Genomic DNA, 27414 nt, shown 5'->3' with positions numbered 1-27414 from the left:
TTATATGAAAAATAAAACATTTTTCTGAACTTTTGAAACTTTATTATATTACTTTTTATCATTTTGAAAACAATAATCATCCACCACTTCTACCCATTTTCTGGTGTTATAATCAAACACCGTTCCAATACAAAACTTTCTCTTATCTAATATTTCCGATAAATAAACGGGGCTTGTGAAAACTTTCTTTTTTTAAGGAAATTCTTTTGAGTGGTAAGGGGGAATCTAAATTCCAAGATGAGAAAATTTTGAGGCCACTAATGATTTACGAGAAGGTTTATATACTGCCCCATCTATAAAACTCTAACAATGGCAGCAAGAATGGAACTTAGATGAGAATATGTTAAATCCGCCCTGAAATGCATTGAGAAAATTTTCTGGCAAGTTAAGTTCAACCTACTTAAGATTATTAAATAAACATTACTCACACAAATAATTGATGAATAGTTCAAAAATATCCTTATTATTGTCCGTTAAGAGCATTCTCATATCATAGATAGATGAGTACAATTAACAATTTGAGTCAATTTTAGAAATTATTAAAATAAAATATTATGTTCATGTATTCCGTATCAGTTATATATTAGTTGTTTACGAAAGTAAGAGGTTTGTAATGTTGTTTGCAATCTAAGAATAGATTTGGAAATAAAATGCTTTTAAGTTCAAAAGAATATTCAATTCTTTTTTAATATATGTATAACACGTGATAAGAATTTAGACAGAATGGGAACAACACGAAACCCCATGGAGTGAAATAATGGAATTCAGACAAAATGGAAACAACACGATACCATATGTTTGTTGCCTAACGGATTTTATAACTACAAAAAGTACTCCATTAACAGCATCTAAAATTAGCTTAGTTTGCCTGAATTAGACCTCAATTATGCCACATGTTTTTGTACCTCGTCTCATATTGATTATGCGGAATTTCAATCATAGGTTTTAATAATTGAAAGGCAAACATTTATATACTTAAATTAAATGAACATGTTAGAGACGTGGAGATTAAAATTCTTCAGCAACACAGTAGGATTCTAAACCCCAACACTAGGATCAACTACTTGTGAAATAATTGAGATATGCAAATGAATAAATTAATCCTATTCCATTAAACAAAAACTGTACACATATAATTAAAGCAAGGAGAGAATATATGAGAAAAAAATATAAAAACAAAACTGAAATTTGTCTTCAATTTTTTTTCTCTCTCAAAATAACAAAATTTAACGTTATCCTAAAAAACAAGTGGTCAGTCACTGATTAAGGGGCCACGAGAGTTTCAGCATTCACTGGTTACCGGAAAACGTAAAAAGAAGTTGTATTCGGAGCTTTAATTAACGTTATCCTGAGAGGAAAATTACAAAAGAGAAGGAAAAAACAAGTGGCTGCTCATCTTTCTTTATTCCTTTCCTTTTCTGTCTTCCTTCCCATGTGAATATCAACATTAATTGCTCTTTTCTTTTTCCTTCTGTTAACCTTTTCTTCATTCATTTCCCTGAAATTAACAAGGCCATAAATCATGAGAACAACACACTAATCAAATAATTATGCTGCAATTATGTCTCATAATTCAATATTAATCATGTCAATTAAGATAAACTCACCAATTGATTTCTTGCAATGAAGAACAGCTTCATAAATTGAGCTGTCAGAATCACAAGACCTCCTCCAACAATCATCAACAGAATAAGCTACACTAATTCTCGGAGATGTTTCAGCAGAATATAACCATGTCTTCACTACCTTAACATTTGTATCCATATCACCACTTCTGCAACTCGGCCGTTGACCCCGAATTCTCCGGTACAACGGTTTAAGAAACCGGAAATACTTGCGAAACATCTGTTTCGACAATGTTCTACACCGTCTCAACGACGAACACCGGAGTTTCTGGCCCGACACAGCTTTTGGTGTATGTGAAGATGCAGGATTAAGTTGTTGTGAGGATGAATCTGAAACATCGTAGGCTTCGATTTTCAATGGATCAACAAAGAAAGGCATGACATAACCATTTGAAAAGAGCTCATCAGCATGAACACAATCGAGAGGGGCTTGTGAAATGGGGAAGTCAAATTTAAAATCCTGAGAATTACTAAAGAACCTCTTAGATGGTGGCATTTTCGGGTCCATCTCGATGAAGGAAGCCTCATCGGATGCATCAAGAGAAGCTCTAAAGGAACTGTCTAAACTTTCAAGAGATGGTTTTAGATTCACAAGCCAGCTATATGAAAAGCTCTCAATAGAAAGAGGTTGTGAAGTTTCCATGGATGAAGAAGAAGAAGAGAATAGACAAAGGTTTCTACAATAACAAAGGATCTCCACCTAGCAAATATATCTCTAAAATACACATATATCTATATATATATATAGAAGAATATATTATATCATCTTTGTAAACAATTGGGTATGTGGTGTCTGGCAAGAGACAAGGAATTTTAATACATGAAATTTAGAAATTAAGAGAAAAAACAGAACTCTGTTACCCCACAAGCACCCATCATTCTCTGTTGCATCAATCTTTTACCCCACCTGTCATTTTATTCATATTTAAATATATTTCCCAAACTTCAAAAAAAGAAGATGGTTTGGTTTCTCTTTACACTACAAGCAATTAAAAAGTAAAAGTAGAAAAAGTTCCATGCATATTCAGTGATCATTATAAACAACTCATAACAGAGGACACAAACACCAAAAAAAAAAAGATGAAAGAAGAAACTAAGCCATAGACTTTCAAATATGTTTATGGCAAGTTACTAGGGTAAATTACATTCATCGCTCTTGAATTATAACGTCACTAGTACTACACTAGTGTAATACAGTAAAACCTCTATATAGGAATACACTTGGGACCGGACTATTTGTATAACAATTGGGAGGTTATTCCTATATAGAGGTTGGTATAACAAAGACTCTGAGCACTTGGGACCAAACTTTTGTATAACAATTGGGAGGTTATTCTAATGTAGAGTATTCCTATATAGAGGTTCTACTGTACTAAAGTCCAAATTAACGAAACGATGAGGATAGAATAGATGTTTGACCATAATTTAAAGTGACATTTATAAAAGAAGAGGCAATGATGTAGTCATATTTGTTCAGGTCATCATTTCGTAAATGTTTTTTACGGATTTTTGTTGATTTTGACTTTAATGTTAGAATAATATAAAGTTTAAGGATTTTTCTGTTAAAAAATAAAGTTTAGGGACCATGGATGTAATTTACCCTAAGTTATAGGTAGGCTGTCAGTGCAAGATTCATGCACAATCTAATTGTTTATTCAAGCTAGGATAAAGGAAGATAATACAACCAATCCCATGCTTTTGAATGTTTTTTTTATTCTAGACAAAATTGTTGATCTTACTTCACTAACTTTAATTTTGTCTCAATCTTTACATGATTTCATCATTCCAATGTTAACTTCCTAACTGCTCTAGTAGCACAAGGTTCAAATTAAATGATAAACTAGTTTATTTTAGGATAATATAATGTATAATATCAAATCCTGCTCCAAATATCACAACCAAAGGACATTCATAAGTGGGAGTAGGTACCTATGATCCTCATCCTTCCTAAATTTTATACTCCTAGTTACACTACAAAATTTGTGAAGGAATTGAGTTTAGTTTCATATTCATGAAAAGGTTAGCTTAGGGGGAGGTAGAGGGAGACAATAGGATTTTGTCGCACCTTCGGCCATGGAGTACCACCTCTGAGAGGGGTGATTCTATCCTGCCCAAGCTGTGCAATTTCATCTGTTGGCGGTGTAAATTGAACTCCCAGCAAATGAAGAAATAGATGCTCAGGTCTTTATAGGTTGGGCATTTTATTTTACTTTTGTCCAGATCAGGACCAAAACGACATCGTTGTAGTCTGGGTAGAGCAGATTAAAAAACATTGTTTTACTTGGGCAAAAAAAAATAATAATAAGCCAGTCCCATATGGACTTAGTTTACTTTTGCACCACCAGCAGCCTAAAACTGGCTGTGTCAACGATCTGACATTATAAAACATCTATCAATTTATGTAGGTAAATGTTCCTCCCAAATTTAAGTAATACTCATATGCACATTTTGACTTTTCATGCAATAATTAATCAAGAACTATGGTTCAAAATGCGAAATGTGACAAAAATTAACCATTTGTAGTTAGGCCCTTAACAAATTGATAAAATGTAATAACCTCGTTAACTTTTGTTGACTTGGCAAGAGTACTTAATGACAAGTTATTAAGTCAGCTGTCACATCCTCAAGTTAAAACACCAAACCATCAAATTCAAACAATGTTTAATAAAATAAGTTCGCTAATGATTGAAACCACAGATTATGAATTACCACATTTTGAACGACAGTTCTTAATTCATTATGGCGTAAAACCAGTTTTAAACTCATTACAGAAAACAGATAATATCAAATGCTAGCCAATCTTATACAACAAATTTTATCCTGGGATAAATTAATCAATATTCCAGAGCAGAAAATGGAGGAGAAAATATCAAGTGAACTTCTTTTGGTGTAGAAATTTCAGGCTTTTACATCCACTAACAGTCCGAGTGGTGGTAAGTTGGAATCTTCTGAAAACTTAAATGTTTAAGAAAGAATTGTCCTTTTCATTGAAACCATAACTAGTATAATTGTTTGAATACAATCTTAAAAAAACAGAAAAAGCAGACAAGGGTCCCCCAGGGATGTCGGAGAATGAAATGGACAATGACCAAAGTTTGTGGGACAAAAGCCAAAATTAGAAAGTGAATTCAAATTGGTCCCCCCAATGGAATCCCTATAGTACTTTAAACAATTGCTAGAGCTCATAAAGTTCAGCGGAGCAGTTAAATTCCAAACAGATGCTTAAAGTGGAAGTTTCTATTAAACTTGGAAAAGTAGGTAAACTCATAAGAGAAACACATAATTAACATAGAACTAACTACATAAGAAACTGAATTATCTATTCTGTTCTGCATAAAAGTTCCTACTTGCAAAGTGCATCCAATCAAATAATCTAGACTGCAAGTCCTATTAGTTTTTCATAAATGGTAAAAGAAAAAGAGTAGCCTATGGTGGTTGGGTTCTGCTACTAAGAAGCACTAAAGTTTTGATTCAAGAGAGTTCCCACCAAAAAAAGCTAGAATTGGCCAGATACATAGGTCTTTTTGGTTTTTTACAATTGCTTGAATTAGAAAGGTTAGACGATCTTTACGAATACATTCAATACGCGATTCGTGGTAGCTCATAGACCATAGCAAATGGAAGCATCATATAAAGTTGGAAAAGTGATGTGAGAATACCTGATTCAGAACAACACAGTGTAACTATCATTTCATGAGGTGAAAGAATACAAAGGCTTTCCAGAGGCTGTGCAATAGCATCGGTGGAACAGGTTCCCTGATTGGGTAAAGAGAGTACCAATCACCACTCCAAGAAAAACAAGTGATGGAATCCTTTCGATATTGAAATGAGCCACGGAAAACGCCATTGAGCTCAACAAAATCGAGCACCATGCATCCTTTTATCTGGTTAAATAAGAGAAAAGGAACCCGCAAAATACAATCTCCTCCAACATGGGGGAAGAAAAGTTGAAAGTACAACAACAGCGAGGGTGATTGCCATTGAGTCCCATGTGACAGTTGATCGCTCAGTGACAGACATTGGTATAGGAATAAATAAGCAACAATTCCAGTTTCATCTAAGAGAGCCAGTAGATGAGATTAAACATGAAGCACTCTGAAGCAACATGTCTGGAGGAGGGGATAAATCTTGCATGCAAGAATGGGCATTCCCAGCTAGACCTTCATCTCGTACATAGCTTGAGTGCTAAATTTTGCTTTTCTGAACCCTGCAGTGTGAGCTACCGATTAATTATCAAACATCCTACCAACCAGAGTGTGAAATCCAAAGTAATATATCCTGAATTGCCAAAAAATATGCTCCTCATTCTTGCAATCAATAAGATAATTACTGAAATCCAAATTATAACCACGTAAAAAAAGTACTGTAAGATGCATCTGTGGATGTTCATTTAGACAAGAGAAATCAAATGTAATTTTATACCTTGATTCCATCTCTTCAAGCAACGCTATTCCACCAATATGCAGTATCCATTGTCACAATGGTAAATTTTAAATTGAAAGCTGTGGACCAAATAGGAACAGTATCAAAGTTACAGGTGGAAATTTGGATTTTAAGTTAATCTAGTTTACAGAGCGGCACTAAAACTGTACTGCAGAAACACTGGAAAAACTAGATGTCTTGACCATCGAATGTATCCAGATCTTGCATAAGCTGTAAAATTTAAGAGGCTCCATTTAGAGTCCTGGAATCCCATTTGTCAGTATTAGATGCTCGACCATTCAAAATAATACAGCTTTGCTCCAGTCTATCAACTCTTGATTTGGGTGTCAAATATAAGTTCAAGTTTCCTTTTAACCTTAATATATAAAGAATTCATCATTCAAAATCAACTGCATGCTCTAAACAGGGTCTACAGCGATGTTCATAGTATCAAGCTAATAAGATTTACTCCCTCCTAAAGAAGGGGAAAGAAATGACTCACGTGAAAAACTAGCAACCAGCTTCGCCTATTTTCATCAACTTATTCCAATAAGATACGTATTAAGTATTTACCACATAAAAACTGTACCTACAGTAAAATACGGCGCTGACAAACTTGCTTGCTTCAAATCAAGAATGCATCTAAATCTTGCATCGAAAAGGTTAGAAAACTCAAACCTGGGTCTTCTTTTTTCTTCAAATGAAAGCAAAACCAACTATTTTTTATGCTTATTTGTAGCACTTTCATGAGAATTTAAGCATGAGTAAAAATATGAGATGTCTACTCACTATAAATCAAGCTACAAACCTGCATCACTCTTACATCCCCCATATATATCCAATGTATTGAACACTGCAAAGGTGTCTCTTCGGTAAGACCTCTAGACCAAGAATTAGAAGATTCCTAGAGATCAGGATAGGAACTTGGAAAAGTCAATAAGCAGTCAGCAGGAGAAAATTTATCCAGTCTGCAAATGTTAATTAATTCACCAGATAAATTGGCTTTGCTGTCCATGGGACCCTCCAACGTTCCATACTTCCATACTAAAAAATTGGTAAAAAAAAAAAAGCATCCTAAGACCCTGATCATTCCAATTTTGGGGGATGGAGACACTATCTTTTATTTCAAGAGACCCCTTATCTTTTTCTTATTTTTGTCACGTTAAACCTTGCTTGCGCAATTAGTTAACTATGAACATTTAATTTAGTTTTTTTTTTAAACATCACTAATCATATGCTTTTGGAATTATATCTTTTACAATTCAAAATAAGTTTTTCCAGTTTCTTTATAGAAAAATCAAACATACAGTTTTAAAAAAAAAAAAGCAAATTTGAAATGCATATGAAATTAATAATGCTTTATTAAAGGAGTTATATATTCAAACTTGATTTTTATGGTCACAGGGGGGAAAATAAAAAGATCAGTTACTTAATGTATTGAAATGAAAGATTAGGGGTTCAACTCAATCCACAGAAAATCCAACGAAATCAAAATGATCATGGATGCTTTTTGCCTATATTCACAACTAGCATGAAGAATAATAAACCATCAATATACTCGCTCATCCAAACGATCATGATTAGTTGTTTACAGGTACAAAATAGCTTAAGTGTGATTAAAATGAAAACAGCATGTCTTCAAAACGGAAGGGATTCACGCACACTGAGAACGAAATTATATAAACAAAGAAAACGCCGCCTCTTAACTTTTATTCTCTAAATGTGATTGATCTCATTACAGGAATTGCGGAAATTCCTGGCGAGGCATCATCCTTCTAAAAGCACAGAGATGCTCAATTGTACAGAGTAATATGAAAAATTCAAATAATAGTAAACAAAGAAAGCATACAACTGATAAACCACAATGTAAATTAAGCAGAATTTTCCTCAGAGATGTCGCCAATTCAAGCAATTAGTCCTTATCTAAATTAAACACACAATATATGAATCACGCAAATACAAAAAGGAAAAAAAAAATTGGAATATGGATAATAACGCACATGAAGGGGGAGAAGGAGAGAAGCAGTAACATAAGAACTTCGATTAAGTGGAAATGGTGTTCTTGCAGACTTCAAAACCCTTCATCCAGCTGCGAAGGGGCGCGCCAGCAAAAGTGGCAAGAGAAACTTGACAATGCCAATGGTATCGTGGCAGTGGGAGTGCAGATTGGCTGGAATTCGGAGATCCCAGGGAGTAATGAAAGCAACATTTTGGGGAAATTTGTATGTGACTGGACTGGGAGATCAATCAAATACAAATTGGAGAAAGATGGACCGAGGAAGCTCAAAGCTCTCGAAGAAATTGATTTTGTGTTTTATCGCTTCCTAGTAGGAAACCACGTCGTCAAGCGCACCCACGTCTAAGGATACGTATCCGCAGGATCCGATCCTAATGTAACTATCTATTCCCTTTCTAAGGACGGATACGATATCAAAATTGTTATCTATGACGGGTACGGAATGGGTATGAGAATACCCTTCAAAGTACCCGTACCCACTATAAATTTTTTACACATATTAAAAGATATTGTTGTTTAAATATAAGACGTGGGATTCACACTCCCGAACTTTTGTTTTTCAACCATTGAATGATATCACTAAACTACTTTATTCTTATTGATTAAAATTTAATTTGTTCAACTCTTACATTGATGATTTATTAAATTTATACTTTGTTAAATTTGTAATATTTTTTATTTTATGTATTCATTTTTAACGGATAAGGATATCTGCGGGTACCCGTGAATTAAATGAGAAAGGTATGGGATGCAAAAAGTATACATATTATGGTAATGTTACAGATACGAGTAATTAAAAAATAAACGGAGTAAGGGTATGAGATTTGTACTACCCACGGATACTCTATCCATTATCTTTCCTACCAACATTGAGGTTTCACTTGAAATTGAAACGTTAAGTTCGCAGAAGGATTGGCGCCTGTAACATTCTAACCACAAATATTTGCTAATAGCCATTGTAAGAATTTTTTTTGAATAAATTATCGTGGTTAAATCTCGACATATATTTAACTCGCACTATGGGCCCACCCAAAGTGTCCACCGGGATTCCACCCGAACAGAGACATTTGTCTCCCTTCCCGAAGGCCGGATGTCCGACTCTCTTAGTCCCTAGTGGACTAGGGTGGATCACTTAAACCAGTCCCGATAACTAGCCCAGGGGTTGACGGAGATCCGACGCCTGAGACCATGTCTCCCCTATAGTGTTTCTTATGCCGACTACACGCCTTCCGCCAGTAGACACTCATATGTTCCATACGCCACTCGTCGATATTCTCCCCCAGTCGACATAGTCGACAGGCCCGTTCTTCCCGCCGTTGCCGTAATTCCTAGCCGAGGGCTGGGTCTTCCATAATTTTGCCGCAAATCTTCCCCCGATGCCTTTCCTATGCCAATGCCAACGCCTTGGCCCAAGCCACGGGCTGAGATTTGCCTACGGTCAAATCTCCACCCGTGACATTCTCCCCCACTTGGATTATCAACGTCCTCATTGATGGATTTGAAAGGAGAACTTCACTCCTAACTCAGAAATCCGCTCGAATACCGCAGAAAAATTGATCTGATTTCAATTACCATCTCGCGACTTGCCAAATCTTCAACTGACAAAGAAATCTACCCATTGCACCTGAAAGATTTCAATTCCGCAATAACAGTAAAAGAAAATTCATCGAAGTGCTTGAAATGCGAAAAATTTCTTCTACTATTCTAATACCCTTTTTTCAAAGTATTCTATATCTTATACGATTATATACTTGTATTCATGGTCCATATAGGGATTATGCTTATATTATACTTATATTCATGGCCTTTACGGGTTCATTCCCACTCCCCCACTTGGGGTATCGCTGTCCCCAGCGATATGGGAGAAAGGGGTTTGGAACACCGATGACAAACCCGAATACCAACTTTCTGCCAAACCAAATTCTCTTGACTAAACAATCTGCAGCGACTGAATCAAATGTCCAACCACCGAATCAAATTCCCAACTGACATTACGATTCCCAACTACCGACCGACTTGTGGGAATGAGAAAATGACAAACGGGAATTGAGATAGTTAACGGTTGTGAATGTCACAAAGCGAACGAATAATTTTCCCTACGGTTGTAGGCTACGTTTGTGGGTTGTAAAATGATACGAGATACTACCCCTTTAAGTGGGGGAGAGTCCGTAGGCGGATTTTAGGAAAGTAAAATTGCGGAAAACGAAAAGTAAAATTGCGAAGATCGGGTTGAGATGAAGTGTCGCAAGAATTAACTGTTAGGTCCTAGTTTGATGAAGTAGGATTAGTCTGGGGTAGTCCGAATTTCGGCCTACCAGGATTCAATGGAGAATTGCTTGTGCCTTCTCAGGTAATAGGAAAAACTCGTTAAAGAGTTACGGATTAATTGGAAACTATCCATACGATGGAAACTGACCTTAATATGAACAATGTAAATATCAAATTGGCATTATTGCCCTGTCTATCGAAAGATAGACTTCGGAAGTGATCGTGGGAATCGGGTAGAATATTCGAGTGGGATATTCAGTGGCCTCATAGGGTATTATGTGAATAAATGTTCAAAAGCTTATATTTGACCTAAGAATGTCGTGAAATCATATTGCGTGAACTTGGTTGACCCAAGGTGGTCCTATAACGGAATGCGTGGATTTTAATGCCCCGGGGCCCAGATGGAAAAGTGGAAATATTGTGAAACTGGTCGTGATCACTCGAGTAATTTATTGGCGGGGACGTCCAGTTCGTATATGAGATGTTTTGGATGTCCCCTCCACAGAGCTCATTACAAACCCGGATAAGACCTATGAATTATCTCGAACGTCCCCTCGATACATTCATAGTCGCACAAAAAGGGTTCTCGCAACCTTTTAAAGAGTTAAGGATTAATTGGAAACTATCCATACGGTGGAAACTGGCCCTAATATGAACAATGTAAATATCAAATTGGCATTATTGCCCTGTCTATCGAAAGATAGACTTTGGAAGTGATCATGGGAATCAGGTAGAATATTCGAGTGGGATATTCAGTGGCCTCGTAGGGCCTTATGTGAATAAATGTTCGAAAGCTTATATTTGACCTAAGAAAGTCATGAAATCATGTTGCGTGAACTTGGTTGACCCAAGGTGGTCCTATAACGGAATGTGTGGATTTTAATGCCCCGGGGCCCAGATGGAAAAGTGGAAATATTGTGAAACTAGCCGTGATTACTTGAGTAATTTATTGGCGGGGGCCAACTTGTGAATATATAGGCGGCGGCCTTTTTGGAATCAAGGTTGCGAGAACCCTTTTTGTGCGAGTATGAATGTATCGAGGGGACGTCCGAGATAATTCATAGGTCTTGTTCGGGTTTTTAATGAGCTCTATGGAGGGGACGCCCAAAACATCTCATATACGAATCGGACGTGTGTGTTTTGGTGCAGATATTAAGGTGCTGATTTGAGCTTTGAGAGAACCCATAAGTTGAAGCCTTCTGATGAGCGAAAGCAAAGTCTAACCCAGGATCGTGCATTCATTCAAACTCAACAAGGAGTAATCATTGAACCTAAGGCATCAATTAAAGTAAGCGGAATAGTGTGACAAATCATCATGTCAGGTGGTAATGGCGGGGTATCGAATTGGCGAGCATCAAGTTTATGCAAGCGGTGGCAATGTTCAAGCAAGTTGACTTTCCATTTGCGAGAAAATAAAGAATCCCATTCATAATTTATGATGGCGGTATCGGTAGAACAATCGCCTCGGATGACAAAACTTCCGGAGTCAAAGCATGGATAGGGGTGGTACCTTCTACTGCAAATCCATTACAAGGAGAAAGGACGAAGCGACCCAAATATCGGAAGTTGGAGTTAAAGAGTCAAGCGGGGGGTGAAGTGAAATCCTTCGGTGGAAAAATGCCCCATTTTCCAGGTGAATTGTGGGAGTGGGAAAGAGGACCGAAGAACAACAGGAAAGACCGAAAGTTGGTAAATTGCAGTATTTCAATATTCAAATGACCGTATAAGTTTTTCAGTTAATTCGCGTATAATGTGGGGTTATGATATTTTCTTGATGAATTATTTTCTTTATTATCTTTGGTGTTCGTACTTCAATTGTGTAGTTTGTATTTAATCATCTATTAGAATACCAACATACACAAAACTTTTTCAAATAATATGGTGTGTCAGTGGTTTTTTTGCAAGATGTTGTTAGCAAAGCGATCGTGAAGTTGTGTTCGTCGACAATCATCGAGAATGCGATCAAGCAACAATCAAGGGCATGTCTTGAGTCAGCTGGCTGTTGAGAAGTGGGTCGGTAGTTGGGAATCATAATGTCAATTGGGAATTTAATTCGGTGGTTGGACATTTGATTCAGTCGTTGCAGATTGTTTAGTCAAGATAATTTGGTTTGGGAGCAAGTTGGTATTCGGGTTTGTCATTGGTGTTCCAAACCCCTTTCTCCCTATCGCTGGGGATAGCGATACCCCAAGTGGGGGAGGGGGAATGGACCCATAAGGGCCATTAATATAAGTATAACCCCTATATGGACCATGAATAAAAGTATATAATCGTATAAGATATGGAATACTCTGAAAAAATGATATTATAATAGTAAAAGAAATTTTTCACATTTCAAGCACTTTGATGAATTTTCTTTTGCTGTTATTGCGGAAGTGAAATCTTTCAAGTGCAGCGGGTAGATTTCTTCGTCAGTTGAAGATTTGGCAAGTCGCGGGATGGTAGTTGAAATCGGATCAGTTTTTCTGCGGTATTTGAGCGAAGTGCTAAGTTAGGAGTGAAGTTATCCTTTCAAATCCATCAACGAGGACGTTGATAATCCAAGTGGGGGAGAATGTCACGGGCGGAGATTTGGCCGTAGGCAAATCTCAGCCCGCGGCTTGGGCCAAGGTGTTGGCATTGGCGTAGGAAATGCATTGGGGGAAGTTTGCGGCAGAATTATGGAAGACCAAGCCCTCAGCGAGGAATTGCAACATCGGCGGGAAGAACGGGCCCGTCGACTATGTCGACTGGGGTAGAATATCGATGACTGGCGTATGGAACATATGAGTGTCTATTGGCGGAAGGCGTGGAGTCGGCATAAGAAACACTATAAGGGGGGACAGGGTCTCAGGCGTCGGATCTCCACCAACCCCTGGGCCAGTTATCGGGACTGGTTTAAGTGATCCACCCCTAGTCCACTAGGGACTAGGAGAGTCGGGCATCCGGCCTTCGGGAAGGGAGCTGGATGTCTCTGTTCGGGTGGAATCTTGGCGGACACTTTAGGTGGGCTCATAGTGCAAGTTATATATATATATATATATATATATATATATATATATATATATATATATATATATATTGAGTTTTAACCACGAGAAACCCCTCCGGGACGGATTACGGATATATGAATTGACGGGATGCCTTCGGTTGAAAGGGGATAGACCCCTTCGGATGGTGTTGGCTGGCCGAGCTTCAGGGAAACCTCGGCGCCACATGGGTCATTGGCTAGACCTTCGGATTGGCCCCGTGGACGAGCGAGTCCGGGGGCGGGATATCCCAGCTAGGCTGGCACATCAGCCCTTAAGACCCGCAAACCCGGAATCAAATAAAAGGAAAAAATTTCATACAGAGAGAGAGATGAAATTAACAAAAACAAAAATGAGGAGCATTACAAATATCTTCTAAAACAAAAGAGTGACAAAAGGTCGGGGATGACGGCCACCAACAGATGCCAGAGGTTGTTGTTGGTCCCATGTAATTAGTTCCAAGGGGGGGTTAGGAACTAATGTAACTTTTTCGCTTAATTGTGCTGACTTAATCAATTCTTTAAATTATTTAACTCAGTTTTGGTCAGCACGGCCGAGAGAGATGTAAGACAGCTTTAGTCAGAGGCTGACTAGAACCGTTTTACTTGTGAGTTGGGAATTAACACTTAGGTCAGCTTCCAACTCAGCACTCTGATTACTCAGTGTCAGCTTGTACAATTTATATCCTGAGTAATTTAAGCAAGCAACACATACATATATATATTGAGAGAAAGAGTTAGAAATTACTCAGCAGACTTATCCTGGTTCGGCCTCACTGCCTACGTCCAGTCCCCCTTCCGGTCTTTTTCAATCCAATACTGAGCTCTTTAAAGGTAGAGCACAAACCGTTTACAAGCAATTGAGTATGAAAGAGTACCTTCCTCTATTCGTCTACTCAACCCCTACTGAGCGCTATAACCAAACACTCAGATTTTTCTCTACCGCTGAGTACTAAAACCGAGTACTCAGCACCACTCTCTCAATCTTTACAAATGATACAAATTTGTTCTTTCTAGATGAAGAACACTTTAGATGAATACAAATTCAATCTAGACTTTTACACAGAAATAAGATTTGGGTGTAAGTACTTGCTTTTCTTGTTTGTATGTGCTTGTATGTATGCTTTTCTCTTTTGTATTTCGGCAAAGGATCCAAGTGAAGAACTTGTCCTTTTATAGTGAATTCTGAGGCTGCAATCATTTGAATTCGGATGTATCCGTTGAATCCAAACGGTCTTCTTGCGTCATTCACTGGTCAGCATACAGTTTTGGAGGCCAATCCTGTCGTCTGAATTTAGCAGGCGTCAGTCTTGTCTTCTTCCGCCAGGTTCGTCTTCTAGCTCCAGTTTCATCTTTTAGCCAAAGGCCAGTTGACTCATGCGTCTCGAAACTGTCTTCTTGCGTAATTTCAAAGCTTCTGAATTGGCGCAGATCTCTGTTGGATCTTGTCTTTTAGTTAACGGATCATTGGCGTTGTCCTGATAAACACTCAGCTTGACTCTAATAGACGTTGCCTTCGATCTTTGTCTCTGGCGAGGTTGAGTCACGTTCTGCTCAGCTTCTTCGGTCAGCTTCGTCTTCAAGCGTTTGCTCTGAAGAAGACTTTTCTTCTATTATGTTGAGTCGTGTTCTACTCAGCTTCTTCGGTCAGCTTCGTCTTCAATCGTTTGTTCTGAGGAAGACTTTTCTTCTATTATGCTGAGTCGTGTTCTACTCAGCTTCTGTGCCTCATGCTGACTTCATTCTGTCGTACTTTTTATTTATGTTCACTTATAATTATACTCAACATTGAACAAACACATTAGTACAATTAAATCAAAGCACTTAAATTTAAGGGAAAATTACAAAACTGGGTCAAATGGGAGACCCATTTACATATTAACCCCATTTACTAATTCTACTACATATCTAGACTGATTTTGTGTGACTTTCCAAAAATACCCCTGACCTTCCCACTTCCACCACTTGCGAATCGTCGCTCCCTCTATCTCCTTGGTTATGCGAAAAGTTGCTCCAACATTAATGATTTCAAGACTTTTGATCTTCCTTTCTTCCTTTAAATTGCACGAAATCTGCACCATTTAGTCAAAATCACAATGAATTTCTCTTTTTCCCCTCTTCATCTCTTGATTCTGCAACTTCCCAACCCTAGAAAACGAAGTCATGGTTTTTCATCTTCCTGTTCGTTGCTTGGTTTTTTTCTTCTTGTTACCATCAAAGAAATGGTTTTTCTACGTTATTTCCTTCGTTCTTCCCATGTTATCATATTGTTATTATCGTTTTTCTACGTTATTTCCTTCGTTCTTCCCATGTTATCATATTGTTATTATCGCTTTTGGGGGTGAAAGGGGCGAAAAATGTAAGTATCTGTTTTTTTTCTGCGTTTTTTCATGAATTCACTTCGCAATCGATGGTTTCGCTAAGCTTTGCGAAGAGAACGAGCCTGGAAAGTGATGATCTACTTCGTGAATTGATGATTTCGCGAAGTTCTGCGAAGAGAAAGAGTCTGAAACGTATGGATCTACCTCGCGAATCGATTAGTTCGCGAAGTCTGTGAATAGATCCTCACGTTTCAGACCTCGCAGACTTCGCGAAAGCATCGATATGCGACGTAGATAGTCACATTTCAGACCTCGCAGACTTCGCAAAAAAATCGATATGCGAAGTAAAATCACCTCTTCCCCTGCACATTTACATTCGCATGCTTCGCTAATTTTCATTTCGCGAAGCCAAAATCGTCCTTTTTCATAACTAACACAGTTAATTTTTTCTGTAGATGGTTGAATACGTAACATCCCTTTCTGGAAGGCGGCGTACTGGACTGCAGGGAAGATGATTTTTCTTCCTGTATAGGGATGAACTTCCCCAAGATTGACACATTCACTCCTGAAATGATTCGTTAGGAGAGGTTGTCTCAATCTCGGGGTGCACCATGGGACACATCCATCCCATGGTGTCAATCTTCAAAGTGGACCTAACTTAATCTGGTGCCAATTTTGAAGCGGATGAGTAATCTTGGTACCGGATTAGTTAGTTTCACTTTAAAATGATTGGTTAGTAGAGTTCATTGTGGCAATCTTGTTGTAAATTTTGATAATGTTATGATTTGAATGTTGTTATTGTGGCAATCTTATTGTAAATTTTGATAATGTTATGATTTTGTTCGAATCCGTTGTTGTTTGCCAATTTTTGTTATATACCACTTCGCGTATTAGCTTCAAATCATATCCAGCATTCGCATATGCGAACTAAATTCATCAAGCAAAACAAACTTCAGCTTCGCATATGCGAACTAAATTCATTAAGTAAATCAAAACATTAACTTCGCAGGCTTCGCATATGGGTGAATATGCGAAGTCGGACGGGATGGGGCGAGCTCCGCGCAAATATTGAGGGTATTTTTGAAAAGTCGCACAAAATCAGTCTAGATATGTAGTAGAATTAGTAAATGGGTTTAATATGTAAATGGACCTCCCATTTGACCCAGATTTGTAATTTTTCCTAAATTTAATTGCCTTAATCATGGATTAACTTAAATAATTTTGTCAAATCAAAATCATGTGGAAAGGTGTTTCAACAGTTGTGACTCCGTAGAGGGGGAGGGCGTCTGCGGCCCGATTCCCCTCTCTGTAAATGTGGGTAATGCCAATCTCCATCTCTGAGCATTGGTGCAAGTATTTAAGCCATCGTTGCTGAATCTCACAGGGAACCTCTGTTGAGTGTTGCCTAATTAAATACACCACGTACAATGAGTCTGATTCAATCCATAACTTGGTCCAACTCCTTTCCCACGCGATATCAATAGTGAAGACGACAGTTAAGATCTCGGTGATAAAAGCAGGAGCCGCAGGAGCCGAGCCAATTGGGAGCCATTTTAAGAATTTAAAGATTGAATTCCTAAACAAATTGAAATAGGCCTCTGTGATAGATTGTAAAAAAAAAATTAATGAAAACTTATTACAAAAATGTTATATTCATCCATAAATATTTACCAAATGATAAATTTCTTTTTTTTTTTTGATGGAAAAGCTAAATTTCATTAGATAATAAGGTTGCTAGTACAATGAGAAGAGAGTAAGAAGTAAAAACTCACATACATATAGATTAAGCCTAATACATGAACCACACAGGTAAGAAAATGACTAAAAATAGCAAAACAAACCATTAAAGGTAGAACTAACATAGAAAACCATTGAATCATATATTTATCGTAACTCCAGATTCGCAGTGGAACAACTGTAGTCCAATCTTCATCCTTGGAACCATTCTGAAACTTCGGATCTATGTCCCTTCTTTTGCAATCTCGTAGATCCAGTGATCTACAGATAAGATCTACCTTTTCTGCACTTGCTACAACAGAAATGGCTACACCAACAAAGATCTTAACCAACAGATACACTTCAAACGGATCCAGAGATCAGATAAAATATATCAGATCCGCACAAAATAAACTGGTACAAGCCAACAGAAAACACAACTAGAATACTAGAAACAAACAAAAGCAGAAAAAAAAAACAGGGGAGGATGAAAAATGAAGACAAGCTTCCTTCTTCCTCCTCAACTAGATAGAAGCAACTTGGCCCTTGTTGTGAGTAGTCGGAAGAAAAAGAAGAGTAGGGGAAAAACTGAAATATCAAAGCAACAAAGATCCAAATGATAAATTTCTACATTATCAAAGAACCATTAATTGACTTAAACAAAACATTAATATTATTATTTTTCAGAATATATATTCAATGATTTATAGTTTTCTACTTAGCAATAAAAAATTAGGGAAGAAACAAAATAAAAGGGACTTATCAATGATTTATAGTTTTCTACATAGCAATAATTGATTCCATAGAAATTAAATTAAAAAAAGATGATCTGTCTCAAGAGAAGGCCATATCTATTGAGAAGACAAAAAAGATTTTGAAAAAACGGCTGCTTCTCAATTTTCTCTTTCTTTCGGTTTGTTGACAAACGAATGAGAGGAATATCAGTTTCAAACTGAAGTTATTTAATCTTATCCAACCTATACTTAACATGCCAAATAATTTATTATTTCAAACTCAACAATAATTCTAAGCAAAAATAACAAACCTTTCTAATTTAGGAAATCCTTTTACTGTAATAGAAATTCTAAAAATATAGAATTTAAATTCGAATTAAGAATTAATATAAGCATAGAATTAATAAATTTAAAGGGTCACTTGGTGGCCTTTACAGTCGGTCCCAAGTCCGGACAAAGTAGGAGGGTTGCGGTAGGTTTGTGGCGGCTAGCGTAAAACTTAGCCACATCTTATGACATGAACCATACTATAAATACTGTTGGGGCATTCCCTACTCAGCGACGCGCTGCACTTCCTAGACCCGGGTGTAGTGATAAATGTGCAAGGGTTGCTAGGTCGTCGCCCCGAAGCGGCGCGCCACCCCAAGACCCGGGGGTGGTGTCAAATATGCAAGGGTTGCGGGTAAATAAGCTAGTCCACGGTAATGGTAGGGGTAGGGGTAAGGGTAGTAGGTTACGCTTTGGGACATGGAACATAGGTTCTTTGACAGGAATATTAGCTGAAATTGTAGATGTTATGAAGATGAGGAGAATAAATATAATGTGCCTACAAGAAACCAAGTGGGTTGGAGCCAAGGCTAGAGAGATAGCTCCTTGGGGTTATAAGCTTTGGTACTCAGGAAATGATAAGGGTAGAAATGGAGTAGGTATTCTTATTGATAGGGAGTATATTGATGATGTAGTAGCGGTGTCTAGGAAGAGCGATAGAATTATGAGTGTTAAGCTAGTGATGGGGGATGAGGTTGTGAATGTCATTAGTGCATATGCACCACAAATAGGATTAGATGTCTCTATCAGACAAGCTTTTTGGGAGGACCTAGAGGAAGTGGTGCAATAGGTTCCTAGGGATGAAAAAATGGTACTGGGGGGTGATCTCAATGAACACGTGGGTTCTAGGCAAGATGGGTTTGAGAGTGTTCATGGAGGGTATGGTTTTGGAGATAAGAATGAAGCAGGAAATGATATTTTGGAATTCGCATCAGCCTATGACTTGAGTATCATGAACACATGGTTTATGAAGAGAACATCCCACTTAGTGACTTATCGGAGTGGTGGTAATGCGAGCCAAATTGACTTCTTCTTAGTAAGGAGTGCTTGGAGAACGAGTTATATTGATTGTAAGGTGATCCCTGGTGAGAGTACGACAACCCAACATAGAGTAATGGTGCTTGATTTTCGAAGTAGGAGATGTATGAGAAAACGAACACCACAAGTGGAGACTAGGATTAAGTGGTGGAAAATGCAAGGGGAGAATCAACAAAAATTTGTGGATGAGATGGCCAAAAAAGATATTTGGACTTGTAATATGGATTTAGATATAGATTCGATATGGACTAAGATGGAGCATAGTATAAGGGAAGTAGCGAAGGAAGTTCTAGGGGAATCTAAAGGTAGCATGCCACCGGGTAAGGACACATCTTGGTGGACAGAAGAAGTACGACAAGCAGTAAAGAGTAAGCGAGAATCCTATAAAATATTGGGGAAATGTAGGAGTGACGAGAACTACGAAAAATACAAAGAGGCTAAAAGGGAAGTAAAGAAGGTCATACGAGATGCTACAGCAAAGGTGAATTGGGATCTGTATACAAGATTGGATACGAAAGAAGGGGAAAGAGACATATATAGAATTGCTCGGATGAGAGATAAGAAGACGCGAGATCTCAGAAAAGTTAAATGTGTGAAGGATGTGGACCAGAAAGTCCTAGTTGGAGATAAGGATATCAAGGAACGATGGAGGTCCTATTTTGATGACTTATTTAATGGACATCGCAGACAAGATGTTGGAGATATAAGTATCCATCACGATATGATAAATCATGAATGCCTGCGGAGAATTCAAAAGGGTGAAGTCAAAATGGCATTAAGTAAGATGAAGTTGAAGAAAGCAGTAGGACCGGATGGCATCCCTATTGAGATTTGGAGATGTTTGGAAGAAAGAGGAATCGAATGGTTGACGACGTTCTTCAACAAAATTTGAAGAAACAATCAGATGCCATCAGAATGAAGGAAAAGTATCTTAATCCCTTTGTATAAGAACAAAGGCGATGTCCAAGATTGTGCCAACTATCGGGAAATCAAATTAATGAGTCACACTATGAAACTTTGGGAGCGAGTGATCGAACAAAGGCTAAGGAGGACGGTGAAGATCTCGGAAAACCAGTTTGGCTTTATGCCGGAAAGATCAACTATGGAAGCCATCCACCTAATGAGACAATTAATGGAGCACTATCGAAATAAGAATAAAGACTTGCATATGATTTTCATTGACTTGGAGAAAGCATATGATAAGGTACCAAGGGAAGTACTTTGGTGGGCCTTGATAAGGAAAGGCATTTCGCGGAAATATATTGACATCATAAAGGACATGTATGAGGGAGCATGCACGAGTGTACGTACTAGTGTTGAGAAGACTGAAGAGTTCCCTATTACGATTGGAGTGCATCAAGGTTCCGCACTAAGCCCATTTCTTTTTGCCATCGTTATGGATGAACTAACAAGTTCACTCCAAGATGGTATACCATGGTGCATGCTGTTTGCAGATGATATTGTGTTGGTTGATGAGACGAAAGAAGGAGTGTAGAGGAAGTTGGAACTATGGAGACAAACTCTAGAATCTAGAGGCTTTAAGTTGAGCCGAAGTAAGACAAAATATTTGGAGTGTAAGTTTAGCGGCCATAGGAGTAGGGAGGCAGGGACAATCACCCTAGATGGGAGAGTTGTTCAGGCCTCGAATTGCTTCTGGTATTTAGGATCTATTATCCAAACGGATGGAGAAGTAGATGGAGATGTTGCTCATAGGATTAAAGCTGGTTGGTCGAAGTGGAAGAGTGCTACGGGTTTCCTTTGTGACCCCGACATGCCTAATAGATTGAAGGAAAAATTCTACAGGACGGCAATTAGACCAGCATTGTTATATGGTACGGAGTGTTGGGCAGTGAAATACTGCCACATCCATAAGATGTCGGTGGTGGAGATGCGTATGTTGAGATGGATGTGTGGTCATACGAGAAAGGATCGGATGAGTAATGAAATAATTAGGACAAAAGTAGGGGTCACATCTATTGAGAATAAAATGAGAGAAAATCGACTAAGGTGGTTTGGCCATGTGACGTAGAGCGCTTGATGCGCCGGTTAGGAGAACCGAAGAGTGGCAAAGGGATGTAGTGGTGAGGGGTAGGAGAAGACCTAAGTAAACTTGGAGGAGGGTGATCCAGAGTGATATGAGTTTACTGGGAATTGAGGAAAATATGGTAGTGGATAGGATGAAGTGGAGAGAGCGAATTTGTGTCGCTGACCCGACTTGATTTCACGGTTATATATGATGGTTCATGTTAGCCGATCCCGAATCATTTCGGGACTAAGGCTTTGTTGTTGTTGTTGTATAGAATTAATAAATATCGAATTCGAATTTATATAATAATTATTCAATTATTAATTGTATATTTTTTAACACTCATTAGGATGTTGGATGGTTCATTTTAAAACCCGAACCAAACCGAATTCACCGAAAATCAAAGCACCAAAACAATAATAAAAACCAAACCTAATCGATTAAATATAAAAAAAACGAATCGAATTATTTGGTTCGGTTTTTGGTTTCAACTTATTTTAAATTAAAAAAAATGTATTTTCAACTATTTATACAGAAAACATTACACGTATTGTTGATAAAACATTATATACATTTTTTTCAAAATAAATTACTTAATAAATTCAATTGTTTTTAAAAACAGGTTTAGTTCTATGAAAATTTCACAAACATTATTGTATAATCGTTGATAAAGGACTTATTGAATTTATATCATTCGGTTCGGTTAATTTAATATTTTATTTTATGAAAACCGAACCGACTGAAATTATAGATAATTTATTATTAAAACCGAACTAAATCGACTGTAAAACTGAACTCAAAAACCGAATCGGTTGATTATTTTGATCCGGTTTGGGTTTTATCAGCCCTAACACCAATTATTTGCTTCTCAAAATTGATAAGTAGTTGCAGGCAGCATTTGATAAAAGCTATGTTGCCCGGACACGGACACGCGACACGGTATCCGACACGGACACGGACACGGGAAACGTCATTTCTATAAAATACAGGACACGGATACGTGGGGGATACGTGTAAATAATAAAAATATTGGGGCACATTTATAAATATTAAAAATATATTTTTATATATGATTTTTTATAATATAACTAAATAAATACATATAAACGAAATTATAAAACTCTTAATGGAGAAGTTTGAGAGTTTTTTGCATTAATGGCTTTAAATTAGAATCGATAAGTTTTTGGCTTACCAGGGAATAAGAATCGATAAGTTTCTGTATTACCAGGGAATTAGAATCGATAAGTTTTTGGCTTACCAGGGAATAAGAAACTTTCTGATTCTTCAAATACCTGTGGAATAACAATCGATCGATCGGAGTTTATACAGCATCGAAGCAAATCGGAGTTTTTTTCTCCGGGACACGCGTATCCGTGAAGGATACGCGTGTCCAATTTTTCCAATTTACGGAAACGGCCCTGACACGGTGTCCCTGGCGTGTCCGGCCGTTTCCGTGTCGGAACCGTATCCGACACCGGATACGTTAGGGTTCAGGCGTGTCCGTGCTTCAGAGGATAAAAGTGTTAAAATTATCTGAACATATATAGCGTTCAGTTACGTGTCAAGAAGCCTTTTGTGGATTGGTGAGAGACTCAAATTTCCAATTTTATGACTATTTATGCCGCCGACCATTCCATTTGGAGCCTCTGTTTTCAAAGTTTAGCTCACCCACCCACTCTACACGTGTACACTTATTTTTTCTTCCGTACATACATCACCCTCCTCTTGTATTTGTATTCTTTAGCTCTCATAATAAATAAACAACACCTGCTTTGTTTTTTAGTTTGTAGTAATACTAATAATCAGCTCACTCATTATCATGGCTGCTCTTTTTTTCTCTGGTTTGCTGGTTTTAGCTGGGCTTGGTGAGTACTTAGTTGCAAGCTACATTGGTTTGGGTTCGAGATTGTGGGCTAGAGAAGATGAAACATGGCTATCGGACAATGCCACCTTCGCTCTTGGGTTCACTAAAGCTGAAGACACTCCTCAACTATTTCAACTTGCTATTTGGTTTGCGGACCTTCCCGGAGATCGAACCGTTGTCTGGTCACCTAATAGGTAAACTATTTATATTTTCTATAATGCTTTCTAATAATTTACTCTCAACCAAGACGTTTGGACGACGACAAAAAAAAAAAAAAATACCACACCTCCAAAAATATTTTGACAAAAAACACAATTGTTTTGTATTTTTACCTCAAACATCTCAGTATCCTCCCACTATAAGAACAAGGAGGGGCCGAGCTAGCCTAGAATTCGATGGCACAAAACTCACTCCAACCGCTGATTATATTTTTAAGTAGTGGTAGTTCTATCCTTGACGGTCCTCTTATAAGTTATTTTGATATTTTAAATATTATTTCAATATTTTAAAATGATGGATTATATTTAATACATGCTTCAATGTAAAGTTATTTTGAACTTTTAAAATAATTTATTACATATTTATAGTTGGTTTTAAAAACTTATCACACACTTATACATGTGAAATAGGTTTTTAAAGACAACTATAAATATGTAATAAATTATTTTAAAATTGAAAGTGACAATAGATAAACTTGCCATTTTAAACTTCTAAATTAAGCCTATTTTGGAACTCTTGGCATGAAATTAGATGGTAGTAATTGGTTTTTGAGTTGAAGGTCAATTCCATCTATAGTTTTTACAAAAGCTTTTGCAGGTATATAAATAAGATGATGAATGAATTGACTTTAAGTCAACACTTTCCTTTTTGCTCAATCATCATCTCATGATATATAGAAACTCTCCGGTCACCAAAGACGCATCACTCCACCTCGACACCACCGGCAACCTCCTCCTCATCGACGGAGACACCACCGTATGGATGTCAAACACCTCCGGCGCCGGCGTAGATTCAGCACTCATGTCAGAATCAGGCAACTTCATTCTCTACACTAACACCACCAACATCCCTCTCTGGCAAAGTTTCCAACACCCTTCAGACACTCTTCTACCAAACCAACCTTTAACAGTCTCTCTCGAATTAACCTCCCAAAAATCGCCGTCACACGGCGGCGGCTATTATTCCCTGAAAATGTTACAACAACCGACTTCACTTAACCTCGCATTGACATATAATTTGCCGGAATCATATGATTCCTACGCCAATTACTCTTACTGGCCTGGACCTGATATTTCAAATGTCACCGGCGATGTGGTTGCGGTGTTAGATGAAGGAGGGAGTTTCGGGATTGTGTACGGCGAATCATCAAATGGAGCTGTTTATGTGTATAAAAACGATGCCGATTACAGCGGATTATCTCCGGTTACTAATCGAACAACTCGATTATCAGTTCTTCGAAGATTAATCCTCGAAACGAATGGCAATTTGAGATTATACAGATGGGATAATGATGTTAATGGATCTCGTCAATGGGTTCCCGAATGGGCAGCAGTTTCAAATCCTTGTGACATTGCAGGTGTTTGCGGCAACGGAATATGTAAATTGGGGAAAACCAAAACTAATGCTTCGTGTACATGTCTACCTGGTCAATGCTCGGATAATAACCCGCCGGTGATCGGAAAATGCAATTCGAGATCTGAGATTGGGATTTCAGCGGTTCAACAAACGAATTACTACTTTCCTGATTTCTCAGTGATAGCGAATTACAGTGATATTGAAACAGTGACTAAATGTGGTGATGCTTGTTTATCAGATTGTGATTGTGTAGCTTCTGTTTATGGGCTTGATGATGAAAAGCCTTATTGCTGGCTTTTAAATAGCTTGGATTTCGGCGGATATGAAGACACTGGTTCGACATTGTTCGTCAAGGTTAGAACCAATGGCTTCTCCGCTTCCCAAGGGGATGAAGATGACTCTGAAAGTAGAAAAAAGAAGGTTTTGGTTATTCCGATAGTACTCAGTATGACATTGTTGATCGGTCTTCTCTGCTTATTATTGTATTACAATGTTCATCGGAGAAGATGGTTGAAGAAAAGTTCCGAGAGTAGTTTGATTCTTTCAGGCGGTCCAGTGAGTTTTAGCTACCGGAGTTTGCAAATTCGCACCTCCAATTTCTCGGAGCTGCTAGGGACAGGTAATAATCTAATTAACTATAAAAAAACAGAACAATTTATATCTAGGGGCACAAACAAGAGCCTTCCCGGCCCCGGTAACCACCCCTGACACGGGTGATTTCGGTATGCGCTGCTAAGAAATAAATGTATACAAGTGACATTAATTGTTTAGTAAGATAACTAACCGTGTTAATTTTGAATTAAAATGAAATTGTAGGAGGATTCGGAAGTGTGTATAAAGGAAGTCTGGCCGATGGGAGTTTAATTGCTGTAAAGAAACTTGACAAGGTTTTACCTCATGGGGAGAAGGAATTTATAACTGAAGTAAACACCATTGGTTCTATGCACCACATGAACCTGGTTCGTCTTTGTGGCTACTGTTCCCAAGGACCGCACCGGTAATTATAGTAGAATTATAGTACAATTTCTCATTTTTTTTAATTAATATTTTGTTATATATATTAGGAATAACGGTTAATTTTACTTTAATTTATCTTGTTATAAAAGACTTTCTAATGTTTTGTTTTGGAAAAATTGTCGCTAAATACTAACAAAATTTTCGTGTTTTGACATTTTAAGGGTTGTGTATTTTGAATGACAAAATGATAGTAATATTGTTAAATGTGTTTGGAAACATAAAACTAACAATGTGCAATTTTTTGGGCAGTCTTCTAGTTTACGAGTTCATGAAAAACGGATCATTAGACAAATGGATATTTCCTTCCTACAATATCCGAGATAAATTTCTAGATTGGTCAAATCGGTTCAATATAGCTATTGCTACAGCACAAGGAATTGCATACTTCCACGAGCAATGTAGGGATCGGATAATACACTGCGACATAAAACCGGAGAACATTTTACTAGACGAGCATTTCTGTCCGAAAATATCAGATTTTGGACTAGCAAAACTGATGGGAAGAGAGCACTCGCATGTTGTGACAATGGTAAGAGGAACAAGAGGGTACTTAGCTCCAGAATGGGTGAGCAATAGGCCTATTACTGTCAAGGCTGATGTTTATAGCTATGGAATGCTGCTTTTGGAGATAATTGGTGGCCGTAGAAATCTTGACATGTCTTTTGATGCCGAAGAATTCTTTTATCCTGGTTCGGCTTTTAAGGTAACAATTCTTCAATTTTGCAACTTCAGAATTAATCATCTCCTGTAAACTAGAAATAAGGATCCCCAATATAAAATATTATATGTCGTATTTTGTATTGGGTCCTCTAAGAATCTGGTGCTTGTAATAAAAACCCCCTTAAGTTGTTTCTATCCAAAGTATTTGATTCTAGTTCCGTCACTGACAGTCATTAATGATAAATTTTAGGCAATGACGAAAGGGATGCCAATGACAGCGGTGGATAAAAGACTGGAAGGAGCTGTGGAAGAAGAAGAGCTTATGAGAGGATTAAAAGTAGGATTTTGGTGCATACAAGATGAGGTTTTTATGAGACCTTCAATGGGAGAAGTGGTGAAAATGTTAGAAGGAACAATGGATATAAATACACCACCAATGCCTCAAACAGTCGTTGAATTGATTGAAGAAGGTTTAGATCATGTTTACAGAGCCATGAAGAATCAATTTAATCATTCAAGTTCCTTCACTAATTATACTACTTTTACTCATGCTACTTGTAGCTATTCTACCATGTCTCCTAGATAGCCTTATTGAATTAAAAAATGATCTCCATAATTAACATACGAGATCAATTTAGCTTAAATTGAGTTTTAGATAGCAATTCAGTTAAAAAGTTAATAATATATTTTAGGTTAAAGTAGGCTCGTCTCAATTTTTAGGAGCCAATTTGATCCATTATTTTAGTTTTAGTTGTTGGAAGCGATATTAAGCTCTGACAGTTTTAAAAACCCTTTAG

At 37.6% G+C, this 27414-nt stretch overlaps 2 protein-coding genes across 7 annotated transcripts; one reads left to right on the top strand and one right to left on the bottom strand.

The window, feature by feature from the left end:
* Window positions 1-1159: 1159 nt before the first annotated feature.
* Window positions 1160-8405, bottom strand: LOC136224485 (probable membrane-associated kinase regulator 6). Of its 6 annotated transcripts, none has more exons than XM_066012866.1 (5): window positions 8048-8405; window positions 6048-6127; window positions 5285-5844; window positions 1608-2532; window positions 1160-1498 (listed from the first exon to the last, which is right to left on the bottom strand). In XM_066012866.1, exons 4-5 carry the CDS (start codon window positions 2266-2268, stop codon window positions 1491-1493), a joined length of 669 nt encoding a protein of 222 aa, XP_065868938.1. In that variant the 5' UTR covers window positions 2269-2532; window positions 5285-5844; window positions 6048-6127; window positions 8048-8405; the 3' UTR covers window positions 1160-1490. The 6 variants fall into 6 exon arrangements, with proteins under 6 accessions (XP_065868938.1, XP_065868921.1, XP_065868913.1 ...); XM_066012849.1 differs by having other exon boundaries at window positions 5285-5832; XM_066012841.1 differs by lacking the exon at window positions 8048-8405 and adding an exon at window positions 6856-7405 and having other exon boundaries at window positions 5285-5832.
* LOC136217242 (G-type lectin S-receptor-like serine/threonine-protein kinase At5g24080) lies at window positions 8048-27414 on the top strand. Its single transcript, XM_066003844.1, has 6 exons — window positions 8048-8269; window positions 23285-23559; window positions 24262-25559; window positions 25757-25937; window positions 26207-26660; window positions 26868-27414. Exons 1-6 carry the CDS (start codon window positions 8048-8050, stop codon window positions 27201-27203), a joined length of 2766 nt encoding a protein of 921 aa, XP_065859916.1. The 3' UTR covers window positions 27204-27414.

Source organism: Euphorbia lathyris, chromosome 1 (genome assembly GCF_963576675.1).
Source record: "Euphorbia lathyris chromosome 1, ddEupLath1.1, whole genome shotgun sequence".
NCBI classification, from domain to species: domain Eukaryota; kingdom Viridiplantae; phylum Streptophyta; class Magnoliopsida; order Malpighiales; family Euphorbiaceae; genus Euphorbia; species Euphorbia lathyris.
Note: the sequence above shows the minus strand (reverse complement) of the source record. Positions and strands in the feature narration are given on the sequence as shown.

Bases quoted from the DNA above. Each gene is read 5' to 3' on its own strand.
- LOC136224485 (XM_066012866.1), bottom strand. From the start codon at position 2,268: ATGGAAACTTCACAACCTCTTTCTATTGAGAGCTTTTCATATAGCTGG.
- LOC136217242 (XM_066003844.1), top strand. From the start codon at position 8,048: ATGAAGGGGGAGAAGGAGAGAAGCAGTAACATAAGAACTTCGATTAAG. The intron at 8,270-23,284 runs GTATGTGACTGG...TTTGTTTTTTAG, and splicing joins GCAACATTTTGGGGAAATTT to TTTGTAGTAATACTAATAAT. The intron at 23,560-24,261 runs GTAAACTATTTA...CATGATATATAG, and splicing joins GTTGTCTGGTCACCTAATAG to AAACTCTCCGGTCACCAAAG.